The sequence below is a fragment of the Patella vulgata genome, chromosome 1 (genome assembly GCF_932274485.2).
Source record: "Patella vulgata chromosome 1, xgPatVulg1.2, whole genome shotgun sequence".
Taxonomy (NCBI): Eukaryota; Metazoa; Mollusca; class Gastropoda; family Patellidae; genus Patella; species Patella vulgata.
The window spans coordinates 16,574,605-16,602,466 of record NC_065879.2 but is presented as its reverse complement, the minus strand read 5'-3'; the positions used below and the strand labels follow the sequence as shown (position 1 = coordinate 16,602,466).

At 37.3% G+C, this 27,862-nt stretch overlaps 1 protein-coding gene across 1 annotated transcript; it reads left to right on the top strand.

Moving 5' to 3' along the window:
- The first annotated feature begins 470 nt into the window (after positions 1-470).
- On the top strand, positions 471-27,480 carry LOC126812000 (fibropellin-1). The gene is given in 13 exon segments (XM_056098305.1): positions 471-519; positions 12,892-13,233; positions 14,652-14,791; positions 15,909-16,116; positions 18,626-18,766; positions 20,084-20,297; positions 20,943-21,409; positions 21,793-22,047; positions 23,355-23,477; positions 24,475-24,708; positions 25,348-25,461; positions 26,002-26,232; positions 27,473-27,480. Coding segments are annotated over 13 exon segments (2,526 nt in total).
- The last annotated feature ends 382 nt before the right edge of the window (positions 27,481-27,862 follow it).

Sequence of the window (27,862 nt, the reverse complement as noted above, 5' to 3'; positions counted from 1 at the left end):
TCCATCTGAACGACTGATAGCTGTCCTTGTTAGGTTCTCTGTCCTGCTCCACTGACTGACAAGGAGAAACCACGCTGGAAATTTTAAGGGATCTTTCTCACCCACAAATCCCTATTGAGAGGAAGACAATGAATTGATGCAACTTCAACATTTCCTCAGGTGGGTCATGGGACTATTTTAATATCAATCTTTTTCATTTTCCATAGAAAATGGTGATTAAAAAGCCGTCTAAATCGTACTCTAAATCATTATACTTCAATCTTTAAGACTTAAGACAAAAATCTAATTTTGATTAAAATGTGAAATTTGATGACGTTAAGTTGCCAACCTATTCAGAAGTGTCACATAACAGCCATTGTGAATTCTAAGTCTTTATTTAAATAAATCAGACAAGCGTCGATAAGATGTACTGGGAACATGCACATGCATTGTGACTTGTTAATACATAATGCACATACAAATAGCAGAAGATGATTAAATGAGTCAGAGTTGATATTAGATTTTTAGCTTTAGTAAAGAGCAGATAAGATATGGTTGAGTGAGTTTGAAATTTGTAATTACTTGGCTCTGTCTGTAGGGATAGTGTATTTACTGTGCAATCCTGGAGACGAACCACCTGTCACAGATTTTGTCCAGTACACATTATCTGGCTATACTATATACCGGAAAACACCGACAAAAAACACTGGAAAACAACCGGAATAACCCGAGAACTACCGGAGAACTACCAGAAAACACCATGTTATACTGAATACCGGAAAACACTGGAAAAACACTAAATACTGGAAAACACACTAAATACCGGAAAACATTCTAAATAGGTAACCCGGAGCTTGGTCCTCAGGAAAACACCAGAAAAACCTAACCCTAACCCTAACCCTAGCCCTAACCCACTGCTGGTCCTCTGGAAAACACTGGAAAAAACCTAACCCTAACCTTAACCCTAACTCTAACGGAGGATCCGGCTCTTTGTTACCTATTTAGTGTGTTTTCCGGTATTTGGTGGTTTTCCAGTATTCAGTATAACATAGTGTTTTCCGGTAGTTTTCCGGTGTTTTCTGGCTGTTTTCCAGTGTTTTCCGGTTGTTTTCCGGTGTTTTCTGGTATATAGTATTGCCGCAAATTATCACATAACATATATATACAAGCCTGGACAGAAGGCACCGGTCACAGACTTCCTCAACTACAAGTTATCACATAACGTATAATCCTGGACAGAAAACACCTGTCACAGACTTTATCAAGTACAAATTATTACATTATGTATATATATACAAGCCTGGACAGAAGGCACCGGTCACAAACATTGTCAGACATAAATTACGTATATTAAAAATGTTTCAATGGATACCAATTGATTTACGTACAGGCCTACTTAAATATTCTTGTTTCAATGGATACCATTTGATTTGATTTGAATATACTTAAGGCTCCTGTTTCAGTGGATACCATTTGATTTGAGCATACTTATACTTAAATGTCTTGTTTCAATGAATACCATTTGATTTGAGTATATTTAAACTTTCTTGTTTCAATGGAACAGCTACCATACATTTTATGACTAGAAAATCATGTTTAGTGGCCTAGGAAATTTTATCTGAACAGAAGTATTTCGCCTACTCTTAATTGAATGCATGCCAACTGTCAAAGATGCTTTCAAGTGCATGCTAACATGTTTACAAACCTGTTTTTCATACCATCCGAAAGACTAGACTCTGTAAAAGAATAGATATAGATTTAAAAGAATAGATATAGATTTTAGATTGTATGTGATATGAAATATTTGTTCACATGACCTTGTTTTTTCGTCCCATATGAATGACTAGACTCTGTAAAATAACATAATATATTAAAAACCAAGGTCCTCTGAACATATATTTCACTATAGATTTTGGATTGAATGAAATGTGAAGTGAAACATATCTTCACGGGACCTCAGGGTTTTTTTTTGTACCATCTGAATGACTAGACACTGTGATAGAAGAGATATAATAGAATGAATGAAATCTTCGTTTAATGTCCCTATGACTCATCAATTTAATGACCATTTACTTTTTACAAGACAAGATGGCTACAGAAATTTTTCTGGTCGTTACAATTTATGGACGTGTGACAATTGTAACATGTACAAGAACGCACAGCTGTGACAATACGTGTGATGTAATCAGGCTATTTATAGATTCATTGACGCCTGCAGCATCCGTGGGATCAAGATTTCGTTCGGTTTGTTTCCTTTTTAATGAATTTCATTATTCCTCTTGGCTATTTATACATGTAGTTCCATCTTTAGATTTTTATCACAGCCATATTGTCTGCCATTCATGACAAGACGTCGTGACAGAATGACGAGTCATGCTGTCACTTCAAATGCTGAGTGCGGTGCCAAAATGCTCAGTCATTATCCAAGTCTTCATAGATTTTTCCCCACTTAGCAAATATTCTAAAGAAACTAATTCCATCTTGAAAGAGAATTTTTAATTTGATATTAAGAGGCTTAGGAAACAAAGGAATGAATAAATAAATGGAACTGGGTTTTAACATCCTACTTTTGTGAATTGTCACTTTTTTTTCTTTTTTGAAAAAAAAAATGTTTATTCAAATTCATATAATTACACAGTAATATGGAAAAACGGTAATTTGGATAGGTGATCCTACTCCCTGTCACAAACAAGCCGGGAATCGAAACCACACCACTTGACTCAATGACAGACCTTGTGATCTCATGCGCACACATTAAATCATTCGGCCACCCAACCCCCCTACATGCAGAGGAGGCTGAATTTTTGTGAATTGTTTCATTCATCGATCATATATTATCTCTTTATTAAATTCTTGATGCTAATGAAATATTTTTGGATTGATATTCCATAGAGATATTCATCTTTCACAATATTGTAGTTTGTATTACAAACTTTGTAAAGGATTCAAGGACTTTAAGACAGAATAACGTTTTTAAAGAACTAATATGTCAGAATTTGATATTCTCAAAAAAAGAAAAATGGAAATGACGCAGACGGATTTTAAATGATGTTGTGCTATTTATAGAGATTATAAAGAACAGACACATCTAGACGAGACACTTGGGATTCACGATGCTGATTAGTTTTTAAATGATCAGTTAGCTGTCACATAAAACCCCAACACAGATGGTGTATGAAGTATCTCCCATGAGAATTACCATCCTTTCAAAATAACTGAAGAAGGGTTATGCATGTCTAGTGAATAAATTTTGTCCCCGCATAATGTCAGCCCGAATGGTTAAATCCTTTTAAATTTAGCAAAGATTTAATTGTACATGTCGGACGGGATTAGAATAAATCATTCTGTGGAATCGAAATTGTTCGACTACTCATGCATAGAAATGGCATATCCTGATTCTTGCAGAGAAATAAAGGATCCATTATGTTGAATTTTATCTGGCGCCAGAGGTGGTTTATGGTTGTCTAGACCACAGATATTTTTTTAAAGCAAATTTTGAAAATGTCATCTATTTATACGTCTTCTAATTCAGTGGAGAGAAATGGGGTTTGACATCCACTCGGCACAAACATTGAAAAGAGAGGCAGAGAGAAATAGGGTTTAACGTCCACTCAACACAAACTAAGGCATTTCGGGACTAACATATGATTCAATTTTATTTTAATTTAATAATTTGCTTGCGTGTAGGGGTCTTTAGCAGTGGGAGAAAACCGGAGGTTGGACAATTAAATGAATGAATGTTTTAGTGATACAAGTCTATTTCAAATATCTTTCTTTTATTTGTATATTTGGGTGGTTGGGTGTTTAACTTGTTGTATCATAAGGTCAAGTGGCGTGGTTTCGATTACCCGCTTGAATGTGACAAGGAGTAGGGTCCCCTGTCCAATCTTGTGGGTTTACTCTGGGTCTTTGGGTTTCCTCCGACTGCTTAAGACCCCAATGCCCAATCCAATTATTGAAATAAATTTGAACCTTATGTTATTTCCGAAATGACCAGTGTTAGTCGAGTGGACGTTAAACCCCATTTTTTTCTCTCATGCGGTTTCACATCCTACTGTTCTGCTCCTACTGGGCTAAGGAAGATGGGCATATGCTGTGCTGTATGCTTTGTAGGAAATTTTGCCCGGACAGAGGCAATTCAGTCTACTCCTTATTGAATTCCAACTGTCAAGTGTTCTTTTACGTGCACCACTAACAAGGAGGAACCGCACTGGGAAATCCTGTTAAACTTTCTCGGCCAATGCAAGGATCGAATATGAGACCTCCAGGTTAGCAAGCCAGCGTCTTACCCACTGAGCCACCGTGGCTCCCTGTCTCTATAGGACAAATGCACCTCTTCGAGAAAATAAAATGATTTGTAAAAAAAGTTTCTAGTACATGGGGAATCAGAATAATAAAAAGAAAATATTTTGTGAATTCCATTCCATTCGTACAGTCCCAACCATGTTGGATTTTATAAAATCAATATGGTCACTTAACTAGCTATTATAGCTGATTGTGATCGGAATAAAGATGACCCCTGATGACCCCCCAGAAATCTATCAAGATACAAATCGCTTGTCGAATACAACTGATCTCATTACAGACACAGCTATCGTTTGTATAGACAATCACTGGTCACCTGTTGCTGACCTTTGGGTCACTATTCAGAATCGGAAATTCAATTTTGTTAAACCTCGGTCTGAATATTTTTATCAAGTCTAGTGCTAATAAAGTTGGATTCAGTATTTTTGGTTTTGCTTTAACTTATGACAAGTATTGCCTTGATTTCATTAAAGATACATTATGGGGGATTAGATAAAGAGCTGGTAGTTCTCACTATAATATGTAAAGGGGATTTTCTGAAAATTTCAGTCAAATTGATCCACACTAAACCAAGTATTTAGCGATTGAATTTTGGGCCTAGCCTCGATCATATTACTAAAAATGGTACGATAAAAAACATTTAAGGCTTAAAGAAAGACCTGCAATTGGCACATTTAGCTCTTGCATAATGTATGTTTAAATATTTATAAATTATTCCAATCAGCTTGTTGTCCCATTGTCAGTGATGTAGGATGGAGTGAATGGCAAAAGAAAGCATCTAGTTGTTGAGATGGGATAAAAAAAAAACTGAGGTTCAGTTACCAATTGCAAATCGTAAGGTCATAAAGCATTTAATAAAAAAAGGCTATTCAAAATGATATCCATGTTTCCTACAGACATAACTTTCCATCCAGGGTCGTTTTTATTTCAGGAGTTAATTGGGGACCCTATACTACACAAACACTCACAGGAATAAAAATGTAAACGGTTGATAAAATTATTGAACAAATATTTATGGTTTAGTATAGTATAGTATAGTATTTATTTATTGACAGCAAGTCACAAGGTCCCCGGGCAACAGTCCATACCTTAAGACGGTCCCATTTCCATCCATTTTATAAAAGCTGGAGAATTTACAATCACCCTTGACAACCATTTGACTTCAGTCTGGTCCTTTGTGGACAGGATAGTTCACCTAGAATTGTGTAAGGTCGTGTGATTAAAAGTAAAAGATCATATTGTCTCAAAATTAAGCACCAAACTATTCAGATAATTTATTCCTAGACAATCTTACCAATATGAAAGTAGACTAGATCTAATTTCCGCAACAAATTACCGCAAATGAATATGTATTAACAGACTTCATAGAATAAATAACTTGGCTAGTACACTATGAATTATATTACCATGATTAAATATTGGTAGGGATATGAGTTTAACTTGATTACTAGAACTTGAGTGGACTGGAGACAATTCACACTGGTTTAGACAGACAGGTTAGGTTTTTTTTATCAAACAAAATTTTATATTGTTATGTCAGGTTTCCTCCCACTGTAAAAGACCCATACACGTAAGGGAACTATTGAATAAAATCAAACCATGTGTTCGTCCCAAAATGACTAGTTTGTGTTGAGTGAATGTGAAATCACAAGGTCTGTCACTAAGTCAAGTGGCGTGGTTTCGATTTCCCGCTTGAATGTGACAAGGAGTAGGGTCATCTGTCCAACCACGTGGGTTTTCTCTGGGTCCTCCAGTCTCCTCCCACTGCTAAAGATCCCTACACACAAGCAAAATTGAACCATGTGTTAGTCCCAAAATGACTTAGTTTGTGTTGAGTGGACTCTCCAATTTAATTTCTATTTTTGGGGGGTGTTAATATAAAGATAGTCATTCAATTCTTAGCTCTCTCTCTCTCTCCACCAGGAGTCTGAAACAAATAACAAACACAAGATGATTGGTGTGAAATGTCATTTATTAAATTAGGATAAAGCATGGTTTCTGACAGTAATTAAATATAATTAGATTGCATTTAAGTTATGTGTGCTTATTAGAACTATGAAACAATTACCCCTAGAACCTCTTGCTTCTAAAGATCAAATAATTATTGGGCTGAATCGAAATCCATTTATAGAACCCCTTTCACCTTCAATCGGACAAACAAAACATGGCAGAAAGAATTACCTTACACTGGAAGATAGGTTGGAAGTAGGCAGTTCAAAGTTTTCTTTACAGCAGCTAAATAAATATTTCCAAGCAGGAAATTACAAACTCCATGAGGAGCTGTTGCATACTTGTTAATGACAGTAAAAAGCAAGTAGCACAATTTACCCCAAATCCACCTAAATCTACCCAAATCCACCCAAATCTACCATTATTTCACCTCATATCACCATTATTAATTAAGGGGTATTTTTTACACAAAAACGCTGCAATTTAAAATTAAAAATTACAATTTGGCATAAAGAATAGTCTATTATCAAAAATTGATATAAATTGTTGTGATATGAGTTTAAAAATGGTGGATTTGGGTACAATGTAGATTTGGGTGTTTTTGGGTAAATCATGCTATCTGTAAAAACCTGCCAGCGCCACCTGAACTGCCAAATGGTTAATGCATGGACGCTGCATCATAAGGTCTGTCGTTGAGTCAAGTGGCGTGGTTTCGATTCCCCACTTGTACATGACAAGGAGTAGGTTTTCTACGGGTCCTCTGGTCTCCTCCCACTGCTAAAGACCCCTACGCACAGACAATTGATTGAAATAAAATTGAAACATATGTTTATCCCGAAATGACCTAGTTTGTGTCATGTTAAACCCCCTTGGTCTCTAAAATAAGAGTGTTACCTTTTATGGTTAAAGAAGGAGAAAGTTACTAGTGGTTTTGTGTCACGAACAGGTTTATTTGACAGACGACAAGAATAAACTGGATTACTCATAAGATCACATCGCATATTGATTTATGGTAAGAGGTCCAATAAGAGACCAACCAACCAGTGCCCACCTTAACGTCTAAAACATCACTGGGTTTTGAGTCACTAAATAAACATGATGAAAGCCTCGCATCAAATAACAAATAGTTATTCAATAGTTTGGATGGGAGTGCATCTCTTGAAATATTACGTCCCATCTAGGCATTTTATGATCAACTCGCCTCGCATCAAATAACAAATAGTTATTCAATAGTTTGGATGGGAGTGCATCTCTTGAAATATTACGTCCCATCTAGGCATTTTATGATCAACTCACATATTGATATATTATGATCAGACGTCCAATAAGACACCAACCACTGAGCACGTGCGCGCTGTGTCATAAGGTCTGTCATTGAGTCAACTGGTGTGGTTTCTATTCCCCAATTGTACATAACAAGGAGTAGGGTCGTCTGTTCAACCTCGTGGGTTTTCTCCCCGTCTTCTGGTTTCTTCCCACTGCTAAAGATCCCTACAGGCAAGCGAATTATTGAAATAAAATTGAACCATATGTTATTCCCGAAATGACCTAGTTTGTGTCGAGTGGATGTTTAACCCCATTTCTCTCTCTCTTACTAAATAAACACCATGACAGTCTCACACAAAATAATATTAACAATGAGTTGAATACATTTTTGTTAAATATTATATTCATTGATAAGTAAAATGGTGCTATTATTATTAAACATAGATTATGCAAAAGCTAAATCTGCCTATTGCAGGTCTTTCTTTAGGCCTTAAGAGTTATATAAATTATTAATTAGACATTTATTAAATGATAATCAACTCTCGATGCCATCTGATGGGTCCGATATTAAACAGATTTGAATCTGATCTATGCTTTAACAGCTGTTGATGATTAACCATAAGAATGGACAATCAAGACTTTGTTTATTATTATAACAATGGTAGCAATGACAATCAAGGCTACTGTGTTTAATGTGTTATTAAAATGAGTTTTTCTCGGCTCAGAGTGAAGTAATTTGACTAAAATGTTTTTTAACTATCCGAGTGAGAACTGTCTGCTCTTTATCCAATTCTCCCTAATGCCGCTTAAAAAAACAACCTAAAGCTCCGCCAGTTGAAGTACGATCAACATGAAACTTGTCTTGTTTGTTCCTTGGACAATTGACAGTCTTCAACTCCAAGTTGGCTGCTATGAGGTGATGCTGAGTTTCTGGTCCATGTTGTTTTATTTTTGTGTACATAATATTTTATATATGGTATAATTACCAGATACTATCTTACTGGGAACACATGCAGTGTAAAACAATTTCTGTTATTATATTCTAATATCTTTGTATTCGTTCATTATACTAATGCATTTTCCACACAATTATGGGATTCTGGCTTGTCGCGTATAGTGCTGAATTAGTAACGAGGAAAAATTAAATGAAATGGGGTTTAACGTCCTACTGTTCTGCTCCAACTGGGCTAATAAAGACAGGCATACACCATACAGTGTGCTATGAGGGAAATTTTGCCAGGATGGCGGCACTACGGCCTACTCTTATATCGAATTCCAACTGTCAAAGGATCTTTTATGTGCATGCCGATGTGTACACAGGACCTCGTTTTTTTTCGTCCCATCCAAACGACTATACATTGTCCCTTGCCAGGCCCTCTGTCCTGCAACTCTGACATCGGGGAACCACATGGGAAAAACCTGATGTACTTTCTCATCCAAAGCAGGGATCGAACATGGGAGCTTGACATTAGCAAGCCAACATCTTACTCACTGAGCCATAGTGGTTCCCCTGCTAACCAGGATGTTGAATTATCTAACTTTTCACAATTCAAATTAAATTTATTATTTAAAGATGCATTATGTAAAATTTAGATAAAGAGCTGGACGTTCTTGCAATATAAAAATGAATACAGCTAGGTATATTGAAAATTTCATTCAAATTACTTTATTCTGAGTAAAGATGTGGGTGTTTAACATCTACTCGACACAAACTTCAATTTCATTTCAATAATCCGCATGTGCATAGGGGTCTTTAGCAGTGGGAGGAAACCGAGGGATCCAAAGAAAACCCACGAGGTTGGACTCCTTGTCACATACAAGCGTGGAATCGAAACCACGCCACTTTACTCAATGACAGACCTTGTGATTGATTTTGCCACCCAACCACCTGCAACTTTATGCAAAACATATCATACTTTTATAGAAATATTTGTACCCCATGTGTTTTATGTATAATTCGTTTTATGTTTTCATGTTTTGTTATTTCAGGCAATAATTGTCAGACTAATATTGACGAATGTCAGTCGACACCATGCCAAAATGGTGGAACTTGCCAGGATCAAGTGGCTGGATACACATGTCTATGTGTGCCTGGATACACAGGAATACAATGTCAAACAAATATTGAAGAATGTGATTACGGATTCTGTCGGAATGGAGCGACGTGTACAGACGCAGTGAATGATTATACATGCACATGTGCTCCTGGTTGGAATGGAAAGAACTGTACTGGTAATATAGATGAATGTGCATCAGGTCCCTGTGGATCGGGTTCAACCTGTATAGATGGTGTTAACAGTTTTACCTGCCAGTGTTCTCCTGGGTAAGTTGGTTATTTGGTGGACCGATATCCAATATTTAAGACAAAATGAAAATTTTAAAATTGGCACATGAATCCCATACCAGAATGCTTTCGAGTGCCATTTGTAGTGAAGCGAATCGATGAACAAGGCTAAACATAACCCACAGGAGAACACCAGTGCCAAAGACGGCCATTGAATTTGGACTCTTCGCGCATTTCACCTAATGTAACTGGTTAGAAATTACAGTAAAAACAGAACGATTGAATGTAAATCATATTATATACATTCATAATAGGCTACATTATAATATACATTGCGTCCCATTTATGTCCCTTTCTAGAGATTTAGCTCCTTTAAAGTCTGTCATCAATTCAAACGTCATAGTGTTGATCCCATGCCTGTATATAACAAGGTGTAGTGTTACATTCTTTGTGAGTTTTCTCTGGGTTCCCTGGTTTCCTTCTTTTCGACAAAACACATACAAGCATATTATTAAAAAAAAATTACATATATCTTGGGCCCAAATTGAACTAATTAAGTGATGGTTAAAAAACCCTATTCTTTCTCCCTCATATTATCTGAGCAGAAGAGATTAAATGCCATTGAAAAAAAAAAAAAAAAAAAAAAGCATCTGATGCCATTAAAAAAATAGCAAGCACATTCTTGGTTTATATAAAAAAAAAACATCTGACGTTTAAACAAACAATATGGTGGCCGATCTTGTTAACCTACCATTAACATTTACTTCATCTCCATAATGCATGGTTTCTTTTTGTTTGCCTTATTTGATATTTCTGCCATCAGGATGTTCCTTGTGCCAATTAATTACATTTTTTCTGGCTAATTAGCTATTAGAACTGGCGCCATGATCTTTGAGATGAGAGATTCTGTAGCCTACAGGTTAAAACCATAAAATTATCCTCTATGCTGTCGTCATCGTGAAATTTTGTCCTATTATAAAACAAGTATTATTCTAAAGCCATCCTCTTTTGGTAATGCTTCCACTTTTGACTTCAAGGATAAATTGATGACGTTATAATTGTCTGACCGTCCTACATTTCTTTACCGACTGGGGCTAATAAAGACGGGCATACACCATAAAGTTTGCTGTGAGGGAATTTTGTCTGGACAGCAGCAGTACGGCCTATACTCTTATATAAAATTCAACTTCAAATTTCCTCTTTCATGCACATCAATTTTTTTCTTCCCATCTGAACAACTAGATACTGTCCTTGCCAGGCCCTCCATCTTGCACCACTGATTAGCGAACCAGCATCTTACTCACTCAGCCACCACGACCAGGTTGCTATGCTTTCGTAGGTTGAAAGCAGGGGACTATTAAAATGGGTCTGTCAGTCACACTTTTTGGGAAACAATAACCCTGCTTCTAATTGAGCTAGAATGTTCAAACTTAGTGTAGGTGTTTATTAGTTGAGTTTTAATTAAGTATAAGAGTGCTGGAATTTGGTGTATAGTTTCATTACATCAATACCTTGACTAAGTTAGATAATGAGCATTTTCTGTTCAGGCAGAGCAATAAGCAATTTGACTGATGGAGAGTGATAAAACTTAGTGTATAGTTTCGCTCTCTACCAGGTACGTCAAAACCGAAGTTTGATAGTGAACATTTTATGCTTAGACTAAGTATAGATAATCAGTTTGATAGCTCAATACTTTTGAAAAAGATAACTGTGCAATTAATTATTATGTGTCATCTGTTTATTTTGGGATTTCCACGGGGACATCAGCCTCACTGTTAGCTTGTTTTTATTTATTCATTATTCTAAATGCTTTCATGACAATGGAAAGAAAATACAAATTTTTATATATGTTTAGATTTTTTACTGGTGCGCTTTGTAATGTTTTATATATTTCTAGGTTTGCTGGTGCAATGTGTAACGTTTTGTAAATTTCGATGTTTACTGGTGCACTGTGTAATGTTTTGTATATTTCTGTGTTTACTGGTGTACTGTGTAATGTTTTTTATATTTCTAGGTTTACTGGTGCACTGTGTAATGTTTTGTATATAATTGTGTAATGTGTTTGTGTATTTCTAGGTTTACTGGTGCACTGTGTAATGTGTTTGTGTATTTCTATGTTTACTGGTGCACTGTTTAATGTTTTTGAATATTTGTAGGTTTACTGGTACACTGTGTCAAGTTGATATCAACGAATGCTCCTCGTCTCCATGTTTAAACGCTGGCGTATGTGATGATGTCATCAATGGCTATAGATGTAATTGTCCAGTAGCGTGGACAGGATCACGATGTGAGATACAGGTTAACGAGTGTTTATCTTCACCATGTGGTAATAATGCTACGTGTACAGATCTACTGGGAAATTATACCTGTAATTGTTTAACAGGCTTCACAGGTGAGTCAGTTATGATTATCCTTTACAGATGTATGACAAGTTGAGGTCCTGTGTATACAACTGGAAGCACGATAGAAATCCTGGACAGTTGGAGAGAGAGAAAAATTGGGATTTAATGTCCGTTCGAATCAAATTAGGTTATTTTGGGACTAACACATTTTTCAATTTTATTTCCATAATAAGCAGTGGGAGGATACCAGAGGTCCCTGAGAAAACCCACGAAGTTGAGGAGTCGATCCTACTCCTTGTCACATACAACCCGACAATTGGAAATCAAAATAAGATAAGGACAGCTGTCTAGTCGTTCGGATGGTATGAAAAACCGAGGTCTGGTGTACACATTGACTTGCACATCCCTTGGCAGTTGGAATTTGATACAAGAGTATTCCATAGCACTGCTGTCAGGGCAAAATTTCCCCCATAGCACACTTGATGTCGCATGCCCGTCTTCATTAGCCCAATTGGAGCAGAACAGTAGGATGTTAAACCCCATTTCATTTCATTTTGGAGCAAAATTTACCTCATAACATTGCATAGCATATGCCTGTCTTCGGGTACAAAAAATAGAACATCAAACACCTGTTTATTTCATTTCATTAAACCCCATTATGTCTGTGTCGTAAGGACCCTTTTACAAATGGTCAAAAGATATTTGAAAGTGTATGTACGTCATGTTATTTAAATTACTTAAAAATTTAAACTTCTTTATTTCCAGGTAGAAATTGTGAAATTAACATTGACGATTGTACTGGTCGGCCATGTTTGAATTCTGGAACTTGTGTGGATGGCATCAACTCGTTCTCTTGTCGATGTCTCCCAGGTTACACAGGGACAGATTGCAGGATAAACATTGACGAATGTGCAGCCCAGCCATGTAGAAATGGTGGAACTTGTGCAGATGGCATAAATAGATACACATGTTCTTGTCCGTCTGCCTACACAGGACAAGATTGTGAGATGAACGTCAACGAATGTGATTCCAGTCCGTGTCAGAATAATGGAACTTGCTTTGATGCCATTGGAAGATTTTTCTGTCAGTGTATCACTGGCTTCACAGGTAGCCATAACAAGTTCAGATATTTTTTATAACAAATATTAAAATGATGTTCACTTGAATTGAAATCTTCAATTTTAGAGGCCTGAAAACACAATTTTTAGATTTCTGAAAAAAAATTACAAGTATAATCAGCTTGGGAATTTCTCAAAGTAAATCAAATGAAATGAAATTGGGTTTAACGTCCTACTGTTCTGCTCCCAACTGGGCTAATGAAGACGGGCATACGCCATACAGTGTGCTATGAGGGAAATTTTGGCCGGACAGTGGCACTACGGCCTACTCTTATATTGAATTCCAACTGTCAAGGGATCTTTTATGTGCACGCCAATGTGTCGACGGGACCTTTGTTTTTCTTCCCATCCAAATGACTAGACATCTGTCCTTGTCAGGCTCTCCATCCTGCATCACTGACAAGGGTGAAACCACGCTGCAAAATCTGGATGAACTTTCACAGCCAATGCAGGGATCGAACACCTGACCTCCAGGCTAGCGAGCCAGCGTCTTACTCTCTTAGCCACTGTTGTAATATCACTCAGTAATAAACGGTAACTGTATTCCATATAATTGTGTCCCATTATAATTTTTGAATGTTTAGATTTCTGAAATAAATTCCGGTGTCAACAACTTGGGAATTCCTCAAAGAAAATCCTAGGTGGAATATTACTCAGTAATCCACTGTAATTGCTCAGTAATAAACAGTAATTGCTCAGTAATCCACACTAATTGCTCAGTAATCCACACTAATTGCTCAGTAATAAACAGTAATTGCTCAGTAATAAACAGTAATTGCTCAGTAATAAACAGTAATTGTATTCCGTAGAATTATATCCTGTGTAATTCCAGTTCAATTACTAAATACCATTAAAATAATTTATTGCTCTAGTTATGGAAAATAATTTTTAGATTTCTGAATGATTTTACCAGTATAAACATCTTGGGAATTCCTCAAAGAGAATCCTAGTTAAAATATCGCTCAGTAATAAACAGTAATTTAATTCCAGACACTTGTGTCCCCATATAATTGGGAGCCATGGTGGCTCAGTGAGTAGGATGTTGGCTCCCTGTGTTTACCGGGAAAGTTCATCAGGATTTTCCGGGGTGGTCCCCCCTTGTCAGTGATGCAAGACAGAGGGCCTGGGAAGGGACAATGTATAAACATTCAGAAGGGACAAAAAAAACCAACAAGGTCCCATGTACACAAAGGAATGCACATAAAAGAACCCTTAACAGTTGGAATTCGATATAAGTGTAGGTCATACTGCCGCTGTCCGGGCAAAATCTCCTTCATAGCACACTGTATGGCGTATGCCCGTCTTCACTAGCCCAGTCGGTGCAGAACAGTTGGATGTTAAACCACATTTCATTCGTTCATTCCCATTATATTTTTAATAATTTTTTTTTGTTTTGTATATTTTTAGGAGATCGTTGTGAAATAAATATAGATGATTGTTCAACTCCCAGACAACATCAATGTATTAATGGTGCCACCTGTATAGATGGGGTTAATTCTTATAATTGTTCATGTGTATCTGGATGGCAGGGACAATTTTGTCAAACGGTAAACTTTTTTTGATTTGCTGTTCTATAGTTTAAGATTTTAAAAGCTGGAAGCTACTGAAATATAATGTCAATACCATTTATTATAGGGACACGTTACAGAGAGAGAGAGAGAGAGAAATGGGGTTTAACGTCCACTCGGTTGACACTAGGTCATTTTTGGACTAACACATGGTTCAATTTTATTTCATTAATTCGCTTGCGCATAGGGGGTCTTTAGCAGTGGGAGGAAACCGGAGGACCCGGAGAAAACCCACGAAGTCCTTGTCACGTACAACCAGGGAATTGAAACCACACCAGTTGACTCAATGACAGACCTTATGATACACGTGCTAACCATTCGGCCATCCAACCCCCCACACATGTTACAGGTACTGCTCATAACCTGTTACATTGTGATGTTGGGGACTGTCATTCTGTCGAAGTCACTTTTGTGACCATTGTTAGTCACTTCCGTTTCCATTGTCAGACACTTCTGATAGTCCCGATTAATAAGTCTTTTACTTTTATCACAATACCTGACAAGGACAGCTGTCTAGTCGTTAGGATGGGACAAAAAAACGAGGTCCCGTGTACACATTGGCGTGCTCATAAAAGATCCTTTGGCAGTTGGAATTCGATATAAGAGTAGGCCGTAGTGCCGCTGTCCGGGCAAAATTTCCCCTCATAGCACAATGTATGGCGTATGCCCGTCTTCATTAGCCCAGTTTAGGAGCAGAACAGTAGCATGTTAAACCCCATTTCATTCAATTTATCACAATAACTGCCATAGTGACTCAATCCTAGTGTTTATCAAGAATGATCAAGTCTGGTTTACTTGATCAGTAATGCAGGACTGAGATTCTGGAAAGAAAAAATGTCTAGGCGTTAAAATGATACCCAAAAAAACCCAACGTTTATCCACACTTGTAAAATCGTTGCCCGGCACGTAAAAGAAACCTTGTCAGTTGGAATTTAATTAAAAATAGTCGAAAACTATGGTGTCAGGACGAAATTTCCTTAAGAACACACTGCATAGTATCCAGTATCATTAGCCTGGTTGGTGCAGATAAGATTGACTCTAAATCCACTATGGCCCCTTTAATTCATCTCACGCATTTGTCCGTCTGTTATTTCAGGAAGTAGATGAGTGTGCTTCTAGTCCGTGTATAAATGGAGCAAGCTGTATAGATCAGTTTGGAGGATATACATGTTCCTGTCCCCCACAGTTCCAGGGACCAACATGTAATCTAGATAAAGACGAATGTCAGGCCACCGTGTCTATTTGTTTAAATGGCGCCACATGTCTCAATACTTATGGTAGTTATAGATGTCAATGTCCACCAGGTAAGCCAAGATAAACATGATTTTACATTAATTAGTCAAATTTCAGACTTGGAAGAAGAAGAGAGCCAGTTTAATAGGATACATTTTTTATTGTTATGACAATGGGTCCTATTTTCCATACTCTTCAGACTTTCACTTGTCTGTTGAAGGTATGCCCAGTCATTCCAATTGGATGGAGAGAGAGAGAGAAATGGGGTCTAATGTCCACTCGACACAAACTAGGTCATTTCAGGATTAACATATGGTTCAATTTTATTTCAATAATTTGCTTGCTCGGAGGGGTCTTTAGCAGTGGGAGAAAACCAGAGGACCCGGAAAAAACCTATGGGGTTGAACAGGGACCACGCCAGTTTACTCAATGACAGACCTTATTGATACAACATAATACACATGCTAACCATTTGGCTATACAACCCCCCCCCCCCTCTAATTTGATGGAAAATCAAGTTCCACGATTGTACCAATTGGTGTGAATACAACAGGACCCGTGACAATCAAAGGAGAGAAAGTGGAAACACCACTATCCATGAAAAATTCTGCTTACTGGCATTGCACACATAAAAATAAATAGTACCTATGTTAATCCAGTATTCCCCAAATGACCAAAGTATTCTTATGATGATGAAACATTGGAACTACTTTCCATTCTATTTCCAAACCTTATCAGGGGATGATTGACCTAGTGGATTTCTATTTGTGCCAAGTAGTAGGACTTTCTCTTTATACTCCGCTTTCCATAAACAGGCATTATGTAAGATGCTAAATCTGCCTATTATTAACATGACAAAACCATATAACTCTTGATGCCATCTGATGGCTCCGATATCAAGTAGATTAGAACGGTTAGATCATATTATGATTTAATTTAAAAATGGAAAAGCAAGGTGCAAAGACTTGAATGACCAGTACAGTAGTTACAATCGATGCACACACATTGTCAAAACTACAACCATTGATAACTTCGCTCAAATAAAGTAAATTGAATGACATTTTCAACATATTCATTTTGCATTATCTATTTTTGAAATATTATAGGGAGAACTGTCAGCTCTTTATTTAAATCTTACATAATACCCCTTTAATCATCTAAAAATTCCTAGTCTTGCACACACTGAAATTATAAAGTTTTGTCATATGTTAGTCCAGGACGGAGGGCCTGACAAGGACAGCTGTTTAGTCGTTCGGATGGGATGGAAAACTGAGGTCCTGTGTACATATAAGAGTAGTCTGTTGTGTCGCTGTCAGCGCAAAATTTCCCCCATAGCACACTGTATGGCGTATGCCCGTCTTCATTAACCCTGTTCGGAGCAGAACAGTAGGATGTTAAACTCCATTTCATTTCATTTCATATGGTTAGTTCGAATATGACCTACCAACAATGTGAAGTGGATGTATAACTCAATTTCACCCTGTTGCCAATCACTATTTGAAACACTATGATTGTAAAAACAATCTGAATCATATTTCTTCCAAAAGATATTTTGAATTTATTTTTTGTTTATGTCAGGTGTAACAGGAAAGAACTGTGAACAGAACATAGATGAGTGTCTAAGTCAGCCATGTTTCTTCAATGGAACGTGCGTAGATTTAGTTAACGGCTATCGATGTGACTGTGTAGATGGGTTTATGGGTACAAACTGCGAGGCGGTGGTACGTAGATGTCAGTTTGAACATCCATGTGGAGATAACTCCGTCTGTGTCGAAAATCCCAGTGGTAAGATTGCTCTGTTTGTTTTTTTTAGAAGTAATACAGGCTTTTGGTCTAGATTTATTAAATGATGGGTATATCTTGGTTGTTTTTCTTTGAAATCTTGTGATTTTGAATATTCTGGAATGTTTGAAGCAATTTGAGGTCTAATTTCACTTCAAAATTGCATTCGCTAATCAATTTTAAAGACCTCCTTCCAGTCAAATTCAGTGCCAGTCAGTCAAAATTGACAAGTATAACTGAAACAAGAGCATTTATCCAATCTACGTCAAGAATACACACCAAGCTGCGACAAAATATAGATATAAGATATTATCCATCTGTCACCACTCTTTAGTAAACCATAGTTAAGCCACAGAATGTTTCAATTAATAAGTTCATCTGTATCGAGGAGCATAACAGATGGGGGTAGGTCATGATGTGCCCCAGGCGACTCTTTGTATGCTTGGCATGTAATTTGCATAAGCCATAAGGTCGCATTTATTGTCTACTGCATTAAAAAAATAGATGCCCGACACAATTATTATTTGTTTTCAGTTTAAATACGGTTATTATGACTTGTGTTGTGTTGTTCACTGGTGTGTGTGTGAGGGGGGGGGCTATTGGCAAATGTAAGGACCACCCTGGTCGATCGGCACAAACAATAGTTACACCACTGTCTGTATACTTATCTTCCCAAAACATCTGATACCACTTCTCATTTATGTTTATTATAATACAGGAGGTTATAAATGTTGTTATATGTTTATTATTATCCATGCAGGAGGTTATAAATGTTTTTATATGTTTATTATTATCCAGGAGGTTATAAATGTTATTGTAAACCTGGTTACCAAGGTGATAGATGTCAGTTTAATATAAATGAATGTTTATCCACACCGTGTCGTAATGGTGGTTCATGTCGAGATGACGTCAACAAGTTTGTCTGTTCCTGTTTACCAGGTAAATTTGAATATCACAATAACTCGAGCTATTTAAAATTACATTGTGTTTTAATTTCCTACTTTTCTGCACCGACTGGGCTAACTCTAGCTATTTAAAATTTCAATGGAAGAGAGAGCGAGAGAAATGGGGTTTAACGTCCACTCGACACAAACTAGGTCATTTCGGGACTAACATATGGTTTAATTTTATTTCAATAATTCGCTTGCGAGTAGGGGTCTTTATCAGTGGGAGGAAACCGGAGGACCCGGAGAAAACCCACGAGGTTGGAAGAGAGAGAAATATGATTAGCCATCCGCTTAGAATGAATTAAATGGTCCAACTTTTTTTCACCGACTGGGCTAACTGTGGTTATTTAAGATTACACTGGAAAGGATAGAAACAAATTGATGATATACGATTAAAATGAATGAATGGAGTTTAACATCCTACTTTTTTGCACTGTCTGGGTTAATTCTGGTTATTTAAGTTTTCAATGGAAATAGAAACTTAATTAACGTTAGGATTAGGCGTGTTAGAAGATAAGCAAAAGACAAATAGTATGATTCCATTACAATCAGATTCTAATTCCTTTCGTTTTTTTTAGTTCAAAATTTTGTTTTAATTGTCTTCACTACCTAGGATTTGGTTCTGGTTGAAGTGAGGGATTAGCCAATGAAACGGTCTGTTACGGCTAGTTATTGGCGTGCGATGCACAGAACTGTTGGTAAACCATTAGAAATATCAACGCTGATTGATTAATCAATGTCTGACATCATAGGGTCAAAAGCCACTCATTTGACCTCTACAACGACCTTCCACTACAACCGGTCAGATCTTTATGTAGTGTAGGCCATCAAAAGTATAAAAAAAACGAAACAAAATATAGATCTGTATTCTAATCAAATTGATTCCATTAGTAATTCATCACATACTTCTGTTCAACACAAAATTTGATCATTCAATAATTTTGTAGCATTAATTCAACTATATGATACTTTCTATATTTGTTCCGTGCAAACCATTGGTAGAATCTTAAAGATACCCTAACAGTTAAAAATGGAAACAAGGGTATGCTATCTGTTCAAAATTTCCCTCATAGCACATGTACCGTACACTGTATGGTGTATGCCTGTCTTAATTAGCCCAGTGGATGCAGAAAAGTACTTTTTTTTTGGTTACAATCAGAAATAACTAAATATTATTAACAAACTGTAATTGTTATTATTAAAATATAATTTTACCAAAGTCATTAATTTTTTTTGGTGTTTCAGGTTTTACTAAAATGATTTTTAAAAATGATTTTACTAAAGCCGTTAATTTTGTGTTGTGTTTCAGGTTTTACTGGGAATCAGTGTGAAATTGATATCAATGAATGTTCCAGTTCACCATGTCAAAATAACGCCACATGTAATGAACCCGCTCCAAATATGTACAGATGTCAGTGCATTGTGGGATATACTGGTATTAACTGTGAGACTAATATCAATGAGTGTTCATCCAATCCATGCTCATCTTATAAAACCTGTGTCGATGGCATCAATAGATATAGGTATCCATTCCTTTTTTTATTCATTATCACTGCACTCAAGTACCTTGGTTTTTCATCCCATCCGATCGAAAAGATGCTTTTTCTGGCCTGGCCCTCAATTCTTCATCACTGACAACAGGTACACAAGCCTGGAAAATCCAGAGGTACTTTCTTTGCCAAAGCTGTGATCAAACATGGGACGCTTTTTCTTGCCAGGCTGTCCGTCCTGCTAGAAGTGGAAAGCCAACACATGGATCGATTTCAGGACCTTCTTGTTAGTGAGCCAGTGCCTGATCCACAGAACCACCATGGCTCATTTCCCAAAGATTCAGGGAACCTTGAAATAATTAATTCAAATTGTGACAAAAAGAAAGAACAATACAGTTTGACAAAGCTTAAATATTCTGATCAGATAAGGCCAAACCAATTGGATTTCTAGTTCTTCAGGATTTTAATAAATAAATATCCACTTGAGTTTCATGAACAATCTTCTGTTGAAATTTCAAAACTTAAAAATTTGGAACTAAAAGCTTAGGAAAAGAACAACCAAGTCCCTTTTTTATGAAGATATAGGAAGCACAAATTTTAATAGGTGCTCCAAAGATCAAATCAGTGTTGCGTAATTGTGGTCAATTCTTTTTATATTTGTGAATTTTTATTTTCCAGTTGTGAATGTCCAGTTGGCATGACAGGTGACAAATGTGACCGGTTCATAGACGATTGTCATAGCAACCCATGTAAAAATGGTGGTCAATGTTTCGACATTGGTGATGCTTATCGCTGTCAATGTTCATATCCATACACTGGAATAAACTGTGAAACAGACACAGATGCTTGTATACCCAATCCTTGTCTCCATGGTGGCACCTGTCTCTATGACAACACTACACCAGACGGTTTTAGTTGTACTTGTGCTGTTGGTTTCATTGGTAACCGTTGTCAAGGGGATATATATGACTGTCTTTCCAATCCCTGCAGGAATGGCGCTAGTTGTGTTGAAAAGACGGATGGTACTAGAGGCTTCACATGCAATTGTCTGAAAGGTTTTGCTGGGAACTATTGCGAAGCGGAAGCAGACGATTGTATTTCCAATCCTTGCCAAAACTCTGGGACCTGTCTACCTGTCACAAATGGTAAGGTGGTTTTGATTTTTGAAATTTCATATCGTTGAAGGACACAGGGCTTTACTTATGAATACTAAGTTTAAAGAGCTAATTAAAATCCTAGTACAAAGCCCGAAATGACCTTTTGTGTTCATCACTTCCGATTGTTGAAACCTTCATTACGCATCTATCGTAGCAATGATCTCTGTGTTAAAATTATATTTGGAACGTATTTAACGAGTTCAATCACATATGTGATAATGACTGGCACCAATATTGTCCTTTAACTGTAGAGATAATGACTGATACCAGTATTGTCCTCTAAATTGTCATCTTCATTAGCCCAGTCAGTGCAGAACAGTAGGACGTAATCCCCCATTTTATTTCTTTTTTTCTCTCTTTATTTTTGACAGGATATGTTTGTTCGTGTCCAGCTAACTTTACAGGGAAGACATGCACCATTGATGTTAATGAGTGTTTAGCCTCGCCATGTCCCCCTAATGGACAATGTATTAATTCTGTTGGTGGATATCGTTGTATCTGTTCGCTGTTTTGGACGGGATCAGATTGTCTAACGGATGTTCGGGAATGTGATTTGAAGCCATGTTTAAATAATGCTACCTGTACCGAAGTTATTGGAGGACAACCTACATGCCAGTGTCAGAAAGGTAGACCACTGTTTATTGAATTATGTGATGAAAAGTACTAAATAATGTTTAAACCCTTTAGCACCTGGGGGTTTGGGTGACCGAATGGTTTACGGTTGCATGTTGCATTAGAAGGTGGGGGGTTGGAGGGCCGAATGGTTAGCACATGCATGCTGTATCATAAAGTCTTTCATTGAGTCAACTGGCGTGGTTTCGATTCCCCGGTTGTACGTGACAAAGAGTAGGGTCGCCTGTCCACCCTCGTGGGTTTTCTCCAGGTTCTCCGGTTTCCTCCCACTGCTAAAGACCCCTACACGCAAGCGAATTATGGAAATAAAATTGAACCATATGTTAGTCCGGAAATGACGTAGTTTATGTCGAGTGGACATTAAACCCCATTTTTCTCCCTCTCTCTGCATTAGAAGGTCTGTCATTGAATCAAGTGGCATGGCTTCCATTGCCCGCTTGTACTTTAATAGTAAAATCCTATAGCATGTGGGGGGGTTGGGTGACCGAATGGTTAGCGTGTGCGCGTTTTATCAGAAGGTCTGTCATTGAGTCAAGTTTCATGGTTTCAATTCCCTGCTTGTACGTGACAAGGAGTACAGTTGCCTGTCCAACCTCGTGGGTTTTCTCTGAGTCCTCCGGTTTCTTCCAACTGCCCAAGACTCCTACGAGCATGTGAATTTTTGAAAAGAAATTGAACCTTATGTTAGTCCCAAAATGAACTGGTTTGTGTCCAGTGGATGTTAAACCTCATTTCTCTCTCTCTCTTTTGTACATTGGATATTTAAACTTCCCTAAACTACTGCTTCCTAGATCGCCTTAAACTGCCCAATCCTGGATACTTTCTGAGCTAGTTCACCACAGCTATTTATGTGGAGCGACTGATTTGATGTTCTAGAGCCTGGATTTCCAACCTTCGGGACCTCAACTCCAACACTTTTCCTGGGGTCATGGGGGACTTCTCTGAAACTTTTTGAAAAAATGCTATGTTTTTATGAAAAACATATTAATCTCTGATCTCTTGCCACATTGCCAATCGTCTTTTTTCTCTCACACTCACGATTTGTTTCCTCAGTCTTCGTTTACAACATTTTGATCTGTAAATCAGATGCTTGTTTCTGGAATGGTGTCGCAGCCAACAAAATGACCAGAACCACTGTGCTAGAGGGAGCCGTAGCTTCAGGCTGTGTTAATAGAGAAATTTCAAAATTTTATTAGAAAATTGAAAGAAAGACATTTTCGTAATTGTAAATCTTATTTTAAATACATCTTTGAACTGTACTCATTGAAGTAATAATTATTTTTATTGTCTCTTCAATTAGGTTTTAATGGTAGTTTATGTGAAACCATGGTAACAGGATGTGCTAGTCAGCCATGTTTAAATGGAGCAGGATGTTCAGATGTAGCAAGTTCTTATGTGTGTTCGTGTACTTCATCTTTTACAGGTAAACTGAGACAATATTTTTTACAGCTAACAACATGTAACCAATCATAATTATGGTGGCAGCACTGGGAGACTGCAACTGAAAATGGCCAGCATTGAAAAACAATTTGACTTGTGTCATTGGCAAGAGGGGCTGGGGTACAATTCACTCTGCACAGATCTCTAAATATAGGGCAATGATAGTCATAAAATTAATTTTCCGGGGTGGTTCCCCCTTGTCAGTGATGCAGGACAGAGGGCCTGAAAAGGATGGGACAAAAAACCAAGGTCTGGTGTACACATTGGTGTGCACGTAAAAGATCCATTGACAGTTGGAATTTGATATAAGAGTAGGCCGTAGTGCCGCTGTCCGGGCAAAATGTCCCTAATAGCACACTGTATGGCATATGCCCATCTTCATTAGCCCAATTCAGAAGTAGAACAGTAGGACGTTAAACCCCATTTCATTTCATTTAATCAACAGCAAACAGTTCGTACACCTGTTGAAAATGTTTTGCTCTTTTAGGACTGATGATTCAAATGATTTTGCGGCAGCATGTTCGAATCCCAGCATGATCAAAATGTTCCTCCTTTGTATTGCAGGCACAATCACCTAAAGAAAAATTACCATATGCTTGTTGTCTTAAAATGACAGAAATATTCTGTTGAGACATTAAAGCTCTATTCCAAATGATTTCATAGAAAACAAACATGTCTTGTCCATTTGGAGTGTGGGTGGTTGGGTGGTCGAATGGTCTAATGACTGTGCTTTAGATCATAACATCTGTTATTGAGTCAAGTGGTATGGTTTTGATCCCACACTTGTACATGACACAATAATTAGGGTTTCCTCCAGCTGCTACAGACCCCTATTTAACGATCGAATTATTAGAATAAAAATGACCTAGTACGAATCGAATGGACGTTACCCCCCCTCTCTCTCTCTCTCTCTCTCTCTCTCTCTTTCTCTCTCTCTCTCTCTCTAATTTGGACTGAATGTATGCTGTTGCTTTTTTTAGGGAATAATTGTGAGACACCTGTTAATCAATGTACACCTACATCTAATCCTTGTTTAAACTCTGGAACATGTACGTCAACATCAACTGGGTTTACCTGTCAGTGTACGTCTGGTTATAAAGGTGCTACATGTACAGAAGATATCAATGAGTGTTTGTATTCACCTTGTCGTAATGGAGCTACCTGTGTGAATGGTGAAGGCAGTTATTCTTGTAGCTGTAAATCGGGTTATGCAGGTAAAATTAACTTTCAAATAAAATATTTATCCCTATTTACAGTAATTAGTTTTTATTTGAACTCTTCCAAATGATTATACTGCTAGGCTCTATATATACTGTTTCCTTCCACTGCTAAAGACCCATACATGCAAGTGAATTAGTGAAATAAAATTGAACCATATGTTAATCCTAAATCTCCCTCTCTATTTTATATAGAAGCTATTACAACCAGTATATTTGTCTATATTAGAATCTCTCATTTACGATTCCATCTAGGATTACCTATAGCTAACAGATGAAGTTTATTGACTTGAAGGGGGTTTGGATGGCCGAACGGTTAGGACGGGAGTGCTGTAGCATACGGTCTGTCATTGAGTCAACTGGCGGGGTTTCGATTCCCCAGTTGTATGTGGCAAGGATTAGGGTTGCCTGTTCATCCTTGTGGGTTTTCTCCGGGTCTTCCGGTTTCCTCCCACTGCTAAAGATTATTATTGTTAGTCCTGAAATGACCTAGTTTGTGTCGAGTGGCCGTTAAAACCAATTTCTCTTTCACTCTCTCTTATTGAACAACTTCTTATTCACATAGATTTTTCAAATGATGTTATTATTTTTGACGATTAACTGTTAGCATTAAATTTGATTCTTGATATTTTACAGGTAAACAGTGTGACATAGATATAAATGAATGTTTATTTCAACCATGTCGTAATGGTGGCAGGTGTCTAAATCTCGTTAATGATTTTAGATGTGAATGTTTACCTGGATATACAGGTAAGAAAATGATTACAGTATTCATATTGTCAATGTTGAAATAATTCAGATAATCCTTTCTCTTGTTTTCCCAAAAGGCTTAATTTTAAGTAGGTGAAATGAAATTTAACGTCCTACTGTTTTGCTCCAACTCGGCTAATGAAGACAGGCATACATCATACATAGCACACTACATGGCATATGCCTGTCTTCATTAGCCGAGTAGGAGCAGGGCAGTAGGACGTTAAACCCCATTTCATTTGATTTCATTTTTAAGTTTTAAGCTAAACATCTTTCACAGGATTCAAGTAGCTATTTATTTAACAAGATCCTTAAGAACAGAATATCAAGTTGGCATGGTCTTATGATTTTTGTTCTTCTTCTTGGGGGAACGCTCCTCGAAAAGCCTAAGACTCCTTCAATTCAAGTCCGATCGACATGAAAATTGGCATGCTTGTTCTTTGAACAAATCGGCATTGATGTGGTGAATTAGATTTTTTAATTTCATCCAACTACATGGTCAGTTCATATTCTGATCGTACTTGTTTTTATGAATTTCAGGTATAGCGTGTAGTATTGATATTAATGAGTGTAGCAGTAGTCCATGTGGTAATGGCAGCACCTGTATAAATCTTGTTAATAATTACACCTGTCTGTGTCCGCCGGGTTTCAGCGGGGAAAATTGTGCTGTCGACATCAAGGAATGTGATTCTTCTCCGTGTAAGAATAACGGAACCTGTACAGAACCAGTTGCCAACAGTTATAAATGTTCCTGTCCACTAGGTGTCTCTGGTGATAATTGTGAAATGGTTACCATGGCAAACTTTAATGGATTTAGTTTCGTACAAATTCCGACGATTGTGTCCACAACAAACAGACGTCGTAAACGCAGCATAGACAGATTAGAAATAAGTTTTACTTTTACGACAACAGTTACAAATGGAGTTATAATGTATATAACTGGAGTAAGTAAAATTGAGGATTTACAATTTCTATACATTTAATTCAGGGGTGGACACCTACAAAATGAAATGAAATGGGGTTTAATGTCCTACTGTTCTGCTCCGAACTGGGCTAATGAAGACAGGCATACGTCATACAGTGTGCTATGAGGGAAATTTTGCCCTGACAGCAGCGTTATGGCCTACTCTTATATCGAAAAACCAACTGTCGGGGATCTTTTACGTGCACACTAATTTGTACACGGGACCTCGGTTTGTCATCCCATCCAAATGACTAGACAGCTGTTTTTGTCAGGCTCTATGTCCTGCATCACTGACAAGAGGGAACCACACCGCAAAATCTGGATGTACTTTCTTGGCCAATGCAGGGGTCAAACACCTGACCTCCAGGCTAGCGAGCTAGTGTCTTACCCACTTAGCCACCATTACCCCCCCCCCCCCCCGTGGCCACCTACATATTATCTATATACAGCTTCACATGTGCCATATAACTTTAAAAGATTAAATTCTAACAGAGATAGAAACATTATTTACCTTAATGAGACTTTGATTCTGTTTTGATTTCACCAAAGTTGTTTTTATTTGAAATCAATTTAGTTAGGTTTTGTTTATGTTAGACCATTATATGCCACTTGTAAGGATCCATTATGCCTCTGGGAATGATCCATTGTGCCTCTTGTAATGATCCAATGCAACTCTTGGAGTGATCCAATGTGACTCTTCCTACTTGAAATAATTCAATGTGCCAACTTGTACAATAGGTTGGACACCCCTGGTTTACGACCTGTCAGTTTTGACATATGTTTTATATCTCATTGTTTCAAAGAATATGATAATTTTAGCATTTTCCAAGAATCTAATTGTCTTCTGTCATCAACATTTAACCGATAGGGCCTATAAGCTTTAATTTCTTGCTTTTGCAGCAGGATGCTCCTGTTCGAAATGGAACATGCACTATGTACAGAACAATCTAAGTGTTCTCAGATATACAAACACACAGCACACCAGATATTTACATTCCTGTTATATTATTTTTAAATTAAGAAATAATTGTTAATTTTTATTTCCAGTCTTCTAATGATGGTAAACCACAACATCTCGGTGTCGAATTATACAAAGCTAGGTTATGGATAACTCACAGTCTGGGTATAGAGACTATAGCAGGGAATATCCAGTTATCAGAACCTATAGGAGGAATTTACACTCACGCTGTCCAGATTGTCTTGACTCCTGTAGAAATTGTCGTCACGGTCGACCCTAACAACTGTAATCGTCAGCCATCTTGCTTCCTGTCTCAAGCTCGTAACTATGGTAACATAACAATAAACTTACAGAATGAATTTTATCTGGGCAGTATACCAAATGTCACAGCTTACATCCGCAGTAAATTTAATACTTTAGAGGGATTTGTTGGCTGCTTTGGGGTAAGTTAAGAAAAATGAAATGGTGTTTAACGTCCT